Source organism: Nelumbo nucifera, chromosome 3, assembly GCF_055504915.1.
Source record: "Nelumbo nucifera cultivar China Antique chromosome 3, China Antique-T2T, whole genome shotgun sequence".
In the NCBI taxonomy this organism is placed as follows: domain Eukaryota; kingdom Viridiplantae; phylum Streptophyta; class Magnoliopsida; order Proteales; family Nelumbonaceae; genus Nelumbo; species Nelumbo nucifera.
The window spans coordinates 27,662,924-27,675,987 of record NC_142651.1 but is presented as its reverse complement, the minus strand read 5'-3'; the positions used below and the strand labels follow the sequence as shown (position 1 = coordinate 27,675,987).

Sequence of the window (13,064 nt, the reverse complement as noted above, 5' to 3'; positions counted from 1 at the left end):
AAGCAAGGGAATTATTGCTTAGACGGGTTAAGGCCCGGCTAAGGACCTCTACCTCATCAGCAGTGAAACCCAAGGATCCGGATGTGGAGGAATTAGCAGTCTGTCCCATGGGAGAAGATGCAACAGTAGATGTGTTCTTCTAGCTATCACCACTATGACTAGTAACAAGGTTCCCACTTGCTGCTTGATTCTTCAGGGGCTTCTTGTCTTTCCTTAATGCAACTGGTTTTAGATGAGGATAAAGAACCCAACAAGTATCTTTTACATGCCTTTCACCTCCACAATGAGTGCACTTAAGATGCCTCTTGTCTGAATGCTTGCTCCCCTTTTGGTTTGAAGAAATCAGGGCTGAATGTTCAACAGGCTGTCCAGCTGGCTGTATTTGAGTGTCAACTTGCATCTCTTTCCTCCTAACCTCTTCATTCCTTACTAGATAATAGACATGGTGTAAATCTGGCATTTCATCCCTTCCCAAAATTTGAGACCTTATGCTCTCATACATTGGGTCTAAACCAGCCAAGAACTTAAAGGCTCTACCCTCTTCAATTTGTTTATCATGCCTCTCCTTGTCTTTTGCATTCTCCCAATCGAGAATATGATGATGATCAAGTTCTTCCCATAGTCCTTCTAGGGTTGCAAAATACGTTGCAACTATCATATCTCTTTGTCTCAATGCAGCAATGTCTTGGTTTAGCCTATAAATTCTGGCATTGTTCTTTCTCTGTCCATAAGTTTTAGACACTTTCTCCCAAATCTTAGTAGCAGTGGGAAAGTGTTGAACAATCCTGGCCACTCTTGGAGTCATCGAAGCAAGCAGCCAGGACATAACAGTAGCATTTTCCTTACGCCATACTGCGTACTCCACACTACCCACTTCAGGTTCCTTCTTCTGTCCATCTAGATAACCCATAAGTTCCCGGGAAGTAATGAAGAGCATGGCTGAAACAAACCATTCTCTGAAGTTATATTCATCCAACAATACACTAGTGATCTGCAAGCTGTGCAGATTTGGATTTTCCAGATTAGGAGACCTCCCATCAGTTCTATTATCCCTAGAAGACACTTCTCCCGATATTGAAGACATCTCCTTCCTCTTAAAGTGATCACAATTGAAAACTCAGTACAAAGAACACTATTTCAGACTTACCGAGGCTGTTACAAGTTTGAGAACCCCTCGTAACAGGTCTGAAACCAAGAACAATCCACCTCTGTACTGTGCTGAACTTTTCTGAACTAGGCTGGGTTTTGACTTCTGCTGTCGTAGACTGTGATCACCCTTACGATCTGTACTAGGACTGTCGAAGTTGGTCCTTCCACCTAGATCTGTTCCACACAAATCTCTCTTAGCAGCCGAATGGCTACTACCTGCTGCAAGGTGTCTTGTAGGGCATCGACTTCTGGAACAAACTCCCCTTGGGCCCTACAACCAAGGGAAACCCTAGACACAGACCTTGCTGTGTTCTATGGTCAGCCCTAGGGTTTCTTCATAGCGGCCAAGATAGGAGAGAGAGAGGAAAAAAAAGGGAATAGAGAAGAGCAGAAAAGTGGCGGTTGTAACCAGACAGACGGATTAGTGCTCTGATACCATGTTTGCTGGAACACAACTCCTCTTCCTCTCTCAGCACCGCTAGTTGGTTGGACTTTAGCTGAGTCTCGCTTGCCAGAGCAGACGCTTGGGAAGGCAAAGATTTCACAACCCCAACACCAGGATCTGAAACTCCCTCTCCGCCCTTCTTCTCCCTACAAGCAACAGTTCCCCTTCGTTCCTGAGAATTCCGAGCCTCCCTAGAACCCACACCCTGAAGACCACCGCCAACCTAAGGACTGAAATCTGGCGTCAAGTTCGTCCTTCAAACAGAGGAGGGACTAGACTCAATATAACCATTGAGCCCAGGCCCAACTTCCAGAATAAAAGATTGAAGAGTCGGTTGGGCTGAATAAAGCATTCCAGGCCCATTAACTTCATCTGAAGTCCCATGGGCCTACTGAGACTCAAGTGGGGGAGGCTGACAGCCCTTCTAACAATTCTCTGGCGCACTAACTTCCCTAGGGGCCAGCTGGAGATCTGCAAGGCATTCTCTAATTAAGGCTTTAATGGCCTCAGTACCCCAAGTTTGCCCGCTGCCCCTCAGATTTGAATTTCGAATCTCCTTCACAGCTGGATCCTGGGTAAACCCATCTGTACCGTTCGAAGTCACCAACATCGGACGGTTCAAAAGAAACCCCAAACCTGCATCTTCTTGTCTAACTACGGTCACCGGAGAAGCAACTCGCATCTCCGTCTTCTGATACCTCTTTGCTACTGAAAAACCGGGAAGCTCACTTTCGCCAAAATCTTCCAGGATTAACGTTTTGGAGCAGTTCGAACTCTCCTTGTCTTCTTTAAGGACATCGCGATACAGCCCTTCTCCACCTCTCCAACTTCGAACAGACGGTAGAACTTTTTGCCAGATCTGAACCTTGAAGACCACTTCCCCTGCTACCACTTCAACCTTGCTCAGAATTTGGTTTCCCTTGCGGATTTTCATTCTTACCCACTCGCAGGTCGCAATCTCCAGTGGGGAATCGTCTGTCTCCCCACAAGCATCCCCAATAGCCCTTATGACACTTGGGCACCAGAGCAGGAATGGCAGGCCGTAAACCCTAATCCAGCATAACTTCAGGTCCTCTCCTACTTCAAAGGGATCAGGGTAATGGCATCCCGCACTCGCCCCCCACCAGTCCAGCAAAAGGGGTTTCTTCCCATCTGCCACGGACCTTGTCTTAAAACCCAATCCGCACCAGCTCTTGACGGACAAATAAAGAAGAATAGACCATCCGCCATTTTCTTCACTCTCACACCCCCACCTCTCTCCAGACGCCGTTTTCCCACCTCTCTACCTCCTTAATCTCCACCCCCCATCGGAACCTACCCACCAAACAGTTCCTCAAAAACTCTCTTCTCGCAGTCACCCCCTGAGGATCCGTTGCTACCACCCTATTACCATTAACCCATTTCACCTCTGACACCCCAAAAGTAGGCCAAACCCCCGCCGCCACCACTTCTCTGTAAGAAAGATTGCATCTTACCCTCCCTTCGTTCTCCAATCTACGGTACCAGGCAGAAGCAGCGAAACAGACTGTAATCATCGCCATTCGAGCTGAAACATCCAATTGAAAACAAAGCCACTTTTACTTCAAGTGGTGGCTAAGCAATTCAACCATCTAATGAAACATCCGAGCTCCTTGTGCTTTTTTTACACCTTGCACTTTTAAAACACTGTGTTTTATGTAGTCATTATATCTCAATGATACTTTATTCCTGAAATTTGTCTGCTCATTTGTTTGTCTTTTGTCAATTGTCATACTTGTGCACCATGTTGGTTGCTGAGTTTTTGTTTCAAAATTCAAAACATAATCTTCTTATGATTTTGTTGAAGCCACTATGCATACCAAATTGGTATATTCTATCTTTGCTGTTGCTACTGCAACTTCTTGCTTAAATTTAGTGAGTGATATTATTTATTGCATTATGATATACAGGATGAGGGCATCCTTGTGCTTCCTACAGTTGCTGATCCTCCTCCAAAACTTGGCAAGGAGCTTTTATCAGAAGAGTACCAAAGTCGTGTTTTTAGTTTGTTGAGTATTGCTAGCATATCAGGCTGTTGTCAGGTAAGATTTCTCATCCATGCTCTTTGGAAGAGGCAAAGAGCAGATGATTTCTCCAGGCATGTTCATCAGTGTGCTAATTGGTTATGGTTTTCCTTCTGTAGTCCTGAAGTTGCACTCCCTCAGTGTAGGTTTCTAATGTTTTTTCATCTATCTGCAGGTGTCTTTACCATTGGGATTTTATGATAAGTGTCCTGTCTCAGTGTCCTTCGTGGCAAGGCATGGTGGTGATCGCTTTTTACTGGATATTGTGCAAATTATGTTTGCCTGTCTGCAGGAGCAGGTTGATATAGCTGCAAATTCCAAAGTGTCAGCTAACACCATCAGCCAGGAAGAATCTGCTGAGATTGCTAAAGAAAAGGTTTCTTTTATCTTTCTTTATGAAGTTGTCTAGATTCATGTAGGAAATTGTTATAACATGCTGTAGTGACCTACTATCAGTGTTGTATGGACTCTCCTAAATGTCACACTTCTGTATGACATTTTTCTTTTTCTATAGGTTTATAATATTAAAATTCAACAAGACATGGACTGCTTTAATAGTTTATACTTTCCATAGATGTTTCTCTGTGTCCTTGTTTATTTGTTTTGCCCAGTCAGGTTTTCAGATACACTCTAGATTCTGATTCCCATGCCCTTATCCATGTAACACTGCTTACTCTCTTGAATACTATGACTAATTTGAGTATGAGCGCACAAGTCTTTGTGAGGGTACCATGTGTTATTGTTCTTTACTTTATTTAGAATTGCTACTACTGTAACATTTCTTGTAGTGGACATGCTATCTGATAGGCATTTATAGTTGCTTGCTGATATAATTGCATTTATTGATTCATTACCTGGATTATTTTTTTATGTGGTTTTAATTATTATTTCATGCTTTGAACTCTATGGTACATTCTTCAACGTTGTTGAGAATGCAGTTACCTGGTTTGTGTTTTATTTTCTTTTATTCTCTTCCATTAATCTTCTAATATTAGCACCTAGGTGAACCTCAGTAACATGGTGCTGGTTCCATTTGAACCTTTTCATCTCCTCCCTAAAGGCCCAAATGCTGGTCTCTGGATATTCCAACCACCTTGGGAATCGCCTTCAGTCTTCAATAATCAACTTCACCAAATTCAGCACTCTCACAATCTGAACCTCTTGAAAGACAGCAAGTTCAGCTCTAATGGAATCTCCAACAACCAGTCCCGAAAACAGAGCCATCACATTTACCAAATTTATCTCTGAAAATTCTCCCTACTCCTGAAAGACCTGGTTTGCCCTGACTACTACTGTCAAAAAATAAGTTTAATGTAACCTGCATCAGGAGATGACCAATCTATAATACTCAATACCAGTTGATTGGTTATAAGTTTCTCCAATATCATAGTCAAACCCTTGTTTCTAATAGTGAAGTTATGAAATTATAATGATCGTTGAGATTAAATCAAATTGAGTCATGAATCTTATTGTAAATTATAGGGTTATTTCTGCTTTTAGATTTTTTTAAAAAAAATTTAAAACATAAATATAAAGATTATTGGTTTCACCTCATTTTCAATTCACATCTACGTAATTATTGCAACAAAATTTACAGCTCAACTGACACCGTAAGTATAAGATGATGTAAAGATGTAATCATGTTTGACTTCAAAGTCAATTAACCCACATATAATGGCTCTTTAACCTACAAATGATGGAAATTAAACTCTAAAAGTTATTTCAGTAGGTTCACATAGCCCAAATAAGTCTCACTCTGCCAAGGGTTTTAATATAAAAGAACATTGAAAAAGGGAGAGCAAAGTACACAACTAGGCCCCAGTCAAAATGAGTTTAATCGTCCGAATTAAATGGAATCATATTATTTTTATATCAGTAATTATCAATATTTTATTAATTAGTGAAAATATAAGCAGGATTACAATAATTAGCTATCAATATAGGCAGCTACCTCAGATAATCACTATCTGTGAATCCCAATAATTACAATTCCCCTCAGGGTATAACACCCCAAAACATTTGCTCTCTTTCTGCTCCCTGCTTTTCTAAACTATCTGCTAGACTGTTAGCATTCTAATCTCTCATATCATGTATCGTAAATGGAATCATATTATTCAAACATATTTTCTCAGAAGAGGATTCAATAACAAAATTTCAAAGCTCGGGCGGGTCTGGCCCTTGATCACCCCTTTTCTTATACCAATTCCTTGAGCCCTCATGGGGCTAGAATCAAGATGATTCTTGAGTTTATTAGTAGGAATTGGTTTCCCTAGGGTAGGGACCCAATTGGGGAGTATATGTATATGATTGCTCCCATGCTTGTGTGTGTTGGGGAGATCTTTATCACATGCATTAAGTCGAGCCGAGCTGAGTCAGGCCAGGTTGGTGTGGGGTGTGGGTGCATGTACACGTGCACCAAAAATTTACTTTTTAAATGGTTTTTATCTTAAATTTCAAACTGTCTTTTCATATTCTAAATGTCCTTTCATTTTAAGCGCCTATTTTTGTCAGCACATTTTAAGTCTCTTTTAGAACATGTCTTTTAATTTTAAACTTCGTAATATTTCAGTGGTGCTTTTCTTTGTTTGGTGTCTATTCTCACGGGTGTCATTGAGTCTATAATACCCAAGGATGTTTGAGACTTAAGACACAAAGAAAACGCTCTTTTGTAATTCTTCTAGGGATGTTAATAGGTCGGGTTAAGTGATAAAACCTGCCTTGGCCTGACCCTATTTGGTTAGGGCCAGGTCAATCTTAATCAGGTTTTGGGTTGGGTTGGGTTGAATCTGACCCATGCTTAACCTGATCCGTTAGCTTTAATTGACTATATGGATATTATTCATGGAATGGGGTGGGTTAGGTCCAGTATTCCCTTTTGGTTTGTTGGGTTTGGGTCAAGCCAAACCCATATTTAGGATGCTAATGGGTCAGGCTTAATATGGTTTGGCTTGACCTGAACCTGAACCTGACCCTGACCCAAAGCCACCCCAACATGTTTATGTGTGGATGGTTATTGAGAGCCATCAAGGTTGTTGAATCTTGGAGAAAAACACCTATAACCCTGTATGCACTATACTTGATCTAGAGGAGGCAAAATTTTGCTTAAAGACGGTGTCCCCGGCATGCCTCGGCTGATAAATTTCTTCTTTCTTTTCTCTTACTTTTCTATCCTTGCTTGTCTTACAATAGTGCTCTTCTATACTTCCTACTAAGAACCTTCCCTTTTTGTTCTTGATCCATCCCCACTACCACCTGAGAATTTCTCTGTAAAATTTGATCCCTATCGTTGAGGGGTTTGGCAAATTTCAACTCCTATATATTTCATTAAGGCTGTTGAATCCTGGAGCAGGACACCTGTAACCCTGTATGCACTGAACTTGAGCTAGAGGAGGTGAAATTCTGCTTAAAGATAGTGTCATGTGGATATTTTATATATATATATATATATATATATATTATGAACTTTATAGTTTTAATTTTTGTTCACTTTTCATAGTTTGACATGATATTTTCCTGGTATTTGGAATTTAATACACCATACATTTTTATAAATTTGTAGTATGGCCTTCTGCGTTTCTGGTTCTGGTTTTGTGGTCATCATAATTTACTTGGACTTCTTATTTGATTATACACAGCCAAGTTTCTCCTTGCCAGATACATAACTATGCATGCAATTGCATTTGAGATACTTGACTTAATTGTATATTGACTTCTCATGCTTTTCTTTTGTACTTCGTCTATTTTTTTTTGACAATAAAAGAAAATTAGTCTATTTTCTTGTTTGGAATCTATTAGCTTATTTAACATTTGATACTTTCTGTACTTAGGGCAATGCTGCTTTCAAAGATAAGCAGTGGCAGAAGGCTATTGGTTTCTATACAGAAGCAATCAAGCTTAGCAGTAAAAATGCAACATACTACAGTAATAGGGCTGCAGCATATCTGGAGTTGGGGAGGTATTACTAGCTTGAGTTGTTTTTGCTTCATCTCTCAGTTTATTGTCTGTGTGTAACGATTCCATTTTATTCTTACAGCTATCACCAAGCTGAGGCAGATTGCAGCAAAGCCATAATTCTTGATAAAAAGGTAAGATAAAAAACTGTGATACCTGTACCATCATTCTTAGCATACATGTATTGGACACCATACATACCCAATACAACATTGAATACCTGTAGAATTAGAGTATATTGTATAGCTTGAACATTTTAGAATATGTAAATGTCATACTTTATTAAAGAAAAGAGGAAAGTTTATGTGAAGATGCACAAGGGAAGCAATTCTTTGGTCAGTTTGGACGGAAAGAAATGCAAGAACATTCGAGGAAGATATCCACATTAAAGTAGCGATTGAAAGTATCTTAATTAAGATTTTGGTGGGGTATTCAGGAATTAATTTGGCACCATAAAATAGTGAGTGAAAATTTCCCTATTAAGGTATTGGCTGGGTATTCAGGAATTAGTTTTCCTTCTTGAATAAAATTACTTGTACCTTTAAAAAAAAAAGCTCTATACTCAGGACCTGTAAGTCATTGTGACTTGTTAAGAACTGAATTGAAATCAATTGTACATGGGCTGAAGATGTCAAAGGCACTCAACCTAGTGAATATAATGGTGGAAGACGATTCCAAGATAGTGATGGGGTGGCTGAAGAACCACAATGAAGGAATCTAGAAATACAAACATGCCATGAAAGAAATTAGGCAGTTGGCTGGTCAGCTGGTTCCAAGCACTTGAATAAAGAACCAGAAAAGACTGTTTTCTGATGTAATTTAGAGAGAAGAAGAGAAGTCAACCTAGATTCGAAGAGAAGAAGAGAGAAGAGAAGAAAGAAGAGAAAGGGTGTGGATAGAATAATTCTGGCCGCCCCACTAAATCTTATTTATATTCATGACTTTACAAGAAGAATTACTCTAATACCCGTACTTAAAACAAAAGAAAATAAATATGGCCCAACTGGCCCAAGTACCATAACTGTAACATAAAGGAAATAAGCAGTAAAGTAAAGTGTGGGGCTGGGACCACACACACACTAATAGTCTATCAACTATCTCTACACAAGCTTCAATGGATCCAATGATTGGGAAATGGTTTGGCTGACACTTTAGCCATACACGGGGTAATTGTTTTAGACACAATTGTAACTTGAGTGAGAGTATAATAGTGAAAATGGGATAGGGATGAATGGTCAGCCTATACAAAAGGGATGCTTTGCATGATGTACATCATACATTCTTTCATTTGAAGTAATAAAGTTCTACATTTATTGATAAAAAAAGAAAATCTCAATTAAGAGGACTTATTGGGTCAAATCTTTCCCTATTTTACCTCTTTTCTAGGAATAACAGTATAAGAGGATGGTAATGTGTTTCTTCTTCATCAACTGTCAGGAGCATTGCACCAAGTAATTGGTCCCCTCCAGATTTTAACTTCATAAAATTAAGCTTTGATGAGTAGAGCATGGATAATCCAGGAAACCCATGCATTAGTGGAATTTTCAGGAATTGTGATGGTGTTGTTCTGGTTATATACGTTGGACCTATTAGCCAAGGATATTTTTCTAGGGCCAAACTGATAGCAGTGCTTCAAGGACTGAGATTAGGGAGGTATTTCTCAATTACAAAGATCTGGAGGTGGAGTGCTCATGAGTAATAGTAGGGTGGTTCAAAAACAACAGTCCAGGATCTTTTTAGTATATATATGCGTGTGTGTGTGTGTGTGTGTGTGTGTGATCAGCAAATTAATTTCATTTTTAAGTAACTGAAACAAAGTACTAGTGTTTTAGCAGTTCAGTAGCCCAGATTACATCAGGTTACAACTTTTCCCAAAATAAAGTAGGTCTATCTAGAACATTTGCTGTCATTTTTACCCAGCCAAATTTAGAACTAAACCTTTTTGCAAGGAGATCAGTTTCCCTGAAAGCAAATCTATATTTTTCAGGGTGCTGAGTTGATTTGTTTAGCCCAACAAATGACCAAAAGTGAGTCTCCTTCAACTTCCAACTCACTAATTCCAATTTGTACTGCTAGTTTCAATCCTTGTAAAAGAGCCAATATTTCAACTTGAATTGACTCTCCATAGCCAATTGGTCCTGAGAACAAAGCCACTACTACTCCTTGGTGGTTTCTAAAGACTTCCCCTATGCCTGCCCTCTCCGGATTGCCAAAGGAGCTGCCATCTAAGTTCAGCTTCAGCTTATTTAACTCTGGAGGTTTCCATTCCAGTATTAACACTTTCTTTATGTGTTTCTATTTATGCCACTTGAGCTCATTTCCTTATTATGTCATTTGTAGAGACATCTCTGAAGAGTTCCACTGTTTTTACCCAATGTGCAGATTTGACTTTTATGGCTTCAATCACTTCCTCCTTAGACTTACTTTTCTCATTGAAGATCCTTTGGTTTCTTTATTTCCAAAGAGTCCACACCTATGCTGCTCTTGTTGCCCTCCACAATCATCTTCCTCTTTTTTTTTGTTGCCTCAAGAAGTTGGAGTTGAACAAACTGACCACATCTTGTGGGGGAGCCCATCTGCAACTGCAACCAAAGAGAGAACAAAAGTATTCAAAAATGCAAGACACAAAAGAGCGGGAGATTAGTAAATGAGGAAGGGTCTCGCCACTATCCTTACAAAGGATGCACACATGAGGGGAGAGACATTTGTTTGGCCTTCTTTTATATAGCATGTCACGGGTGTTAACCTTTCTAAGGAACACTTCCCAACATAGAGCTTGTACATTAGGAGGGATTGGTTTGCACCAAATTTCAATCATTGGGAAATTCACCCCCAAAGGTTTTGAATGGATAAGAAGGTTAAAAAAGGAGGCACTAGGTAAGAGGCCATTAGGGGAGGGAGATCAGACTCTACCATCAGAAGAGTTTTGGTCCAAAAAAAAAAAACCTTTTCCAAGCTTGAAAGTAGAACAAGGGAATCACAGTCATTATCCCTCAAACCCCTTCTAAACCCAAAGTTCTAATTTAACCCATGTTTTGATGGTAAATCAAATCTAGAAATGGGTTCAGCCTTGTGGTTTGACAATGAGTAAAGTACAGGAAATTGCAATTTTAACGGGCAAATCCCTAAGCTAGAGGTCTTTCAAAAATAAAACTTTGTTCCCAGACCCTACAATAAAACTGTTGAAATTAAGAAAGGTTGGCAATACCTCAAATATTTCTTTCCATGGGGGGTTTGAAGCAGTGTGAGGCACTAGTTTTGCATCCCAACCATTGTCCTCTACACCATGAATGCTTCCAATGACCCTATGCCACAACCTATCTCCTTCTAGAGGAAATATCCAAAGCCATTTCCCTAGAAGAGTTGCGTTCCTCTTAATCAAATTCCCTACTCCATTTTGTTTCTTAGATTTACACACTTATTCCCAATCCCATTTTACCAAGTGATCTTTCTTTTTCATCTCCTGGCTCCCACAAGAAATCCCTCATTATTTTTTATACTCCTATTATTTTTAATGCTCTTGAAAAGATTTCTAATATTGTAAGAAGATTCAAGAGTCGGAACAACCATCTTACAGTGCAAGTGTCAGACTTTTTGCTAGATTGAGAATGAGACTATTTGCGGTTGGGCCCATTAAGATGGTGATGGATTCAAAGAAAGCGAGTAAGAGACTTAAAGAGTTCTCTTTTCAAGTTGATGGTCATGTTTTGTTGGGCCTTTTTAGGTTGGTATTTGTTTAGGTTGGGTGCTCAAATTGTAAGTGTTGTAAGGCTTATTTAATTGTTACTTTATAGTTGCTGTTAGTAGGCTGACTTCTTAAGATACTGTCAGTTAGGTACTTGTCTTTTTTTTTCTTATTAGTTTGGCTCTAGGGTGTGCCGCCAGTGGCATACTTGTAATTTCTATTCTTTTTATTAAGTTAATATAAATAGAGAACTGGCGGCAGCCAGTAGTATCTTTTTTTCCTTCTCAATCGTATCTCCCTCTTCTTCTCTTTCTCTCTCTCTCTCTCGTCTCCCACTCTCCATGAATGATTACATGGTATCAGAGCAGATTTTCTGGGCTGTAAAAGACCTACGATCCCTCCTGTTTTGAGCAAGGTTTCCTTCTATAAATTCTTGGACGTGAAAGACAGAGAATCTCTAGTAGGTTTTTTGGCGGAAACCTTAGCAGATTTCTGGTGGCACTTCCTGTGGTTTTTTTCTTGGTCGTAATACCAAGGAAACCCTAGTCAGAGAAGGGCGATGCTGATAGAGACTCTCTTCCTTCTCTGTTCGATGCTGTGAAGTTGATTTCAGGTTGGCACCTTCATACAGGTGCTGGACAGGTGTGTTCTTGTTTGTGTCTTCTTTGGCCAATGGTATGAAGGGCTTATTCCTGGGTTATATATATTTGCTTGGATGTTGGATTGTTAGACTGTATGAACTGCAGTCGGACTGATAGCAATGTCTTCCTTGGTTGTGTTGAACTGATTACCGGGCTAGTTTAATGACTGAACTATCTCAGAGTTGATTTCAGCAGTGTCTTGTTCTCTTCCTCACATCCTAGAAGTAAATTCCTTGAGGGTTGGTTTTCTGTTTGTGGCTTTTGTGTAGTTGTGTGGTGTTTGGACTGGTTTTCAGCAGTATCCTATGGCGAGTTATGAATCAACCTCATCGAGGGTTACACCAACCTGCAACATAGCTGGTATGGGAAGTGAAAACATGATTTTTCCCATGCCAATTACCCCTTTAAATGGTCTGAACTACCTGGAGTGGGCTAAAAGTGTAAAACTCTATGTAACGGCAAGGGGTAAAGCTGGTTACATTAATGAAAGGGTGAAAGAACCCAAGGGTGAGACAGCTGAACATGATAGGTGGGACCAAGAAAACAATATGGTGATGTCTTGGCTCCTCGCAGCCATGGAACTTGATGCGAAGAAGAACTTTATGTGGGCAGACACCACTAGTGAGATCTGGGAACAGGCCAAAACTACCTATTCTGAGCAAAGGCATTATGCCAAGGTTTACCAGTTACAAGCTGAATCTTCAACCTGTAAACAGGGAAACTGTAGTTTGTCTTCATATTATTCAGCCCTTACCTTCATATGGAAAGAATTGGATCATTATCAGGCTATAGAGTGGAAACATGATGATGATGCTAAGGCCTACAGGAAGCTGGTCTCTCAACAACACGTGTTTGCCTTCTTGTTGGGACTGAACCCTGCATATGAACCGTTGAGGGTTTAGATCCTAGGAAGCAAAGAGTTGCCTACGGTTCACAAGGTATACTCCTTTGTTCAATCGGAAGAAAGCAGGTGAAGTGTGATGGTTATAGCTGAGGGGGAGCAACAAGTTGCAGTTGCTTATGTCATCAATCGCATGCCCTCCAAAGTGCTGAACTACATGGCCCCTCATCAGTTATTGTACCCTCAGTCTCCTTTATTTTCTATTCCCATGAGAGTCTTTGGTTGTCGTGCCTTTGTCCATGATTTGTCT

The 13,064-nt window shown here is 40.0% G+C and overlaps 1 protein-coding gene across 2 annotated transcripts in view; it reads left to right on the top strand.

The window, feature by feature from the left end:
* Window positions 1–13,064, top strand: part of LOC104602516 (translocon at the outer membrane of chloroplasts 64-like) — a 77,507-nt gene that overhangs the window by 48,498 nt on the left and 15,945 nt on the right. For both annotated transcript variants that reach the window (XM_010266271.3, XM_088900923.1), the window contains 4 exons: window positions 3,523–3,654; window positions 3,812–4,012; window positions 7,464–7,591; window positions 7,670–7,721. In XM_010266271.3, coding sequence (XP_010264573.1) covers window positions 3,523–3,654; window positions 3,812–4,012; window positions 7,464–7,591; window positions 7,670–7,721 — 513 coding nt within the window. The remainder of the gene's footprint in view (window positions 1–3,522; window positions 3,655–3,811; window positions 4,013–7,463; window positions 7,592–7,669; window positions 7,722–13,064) is intronic.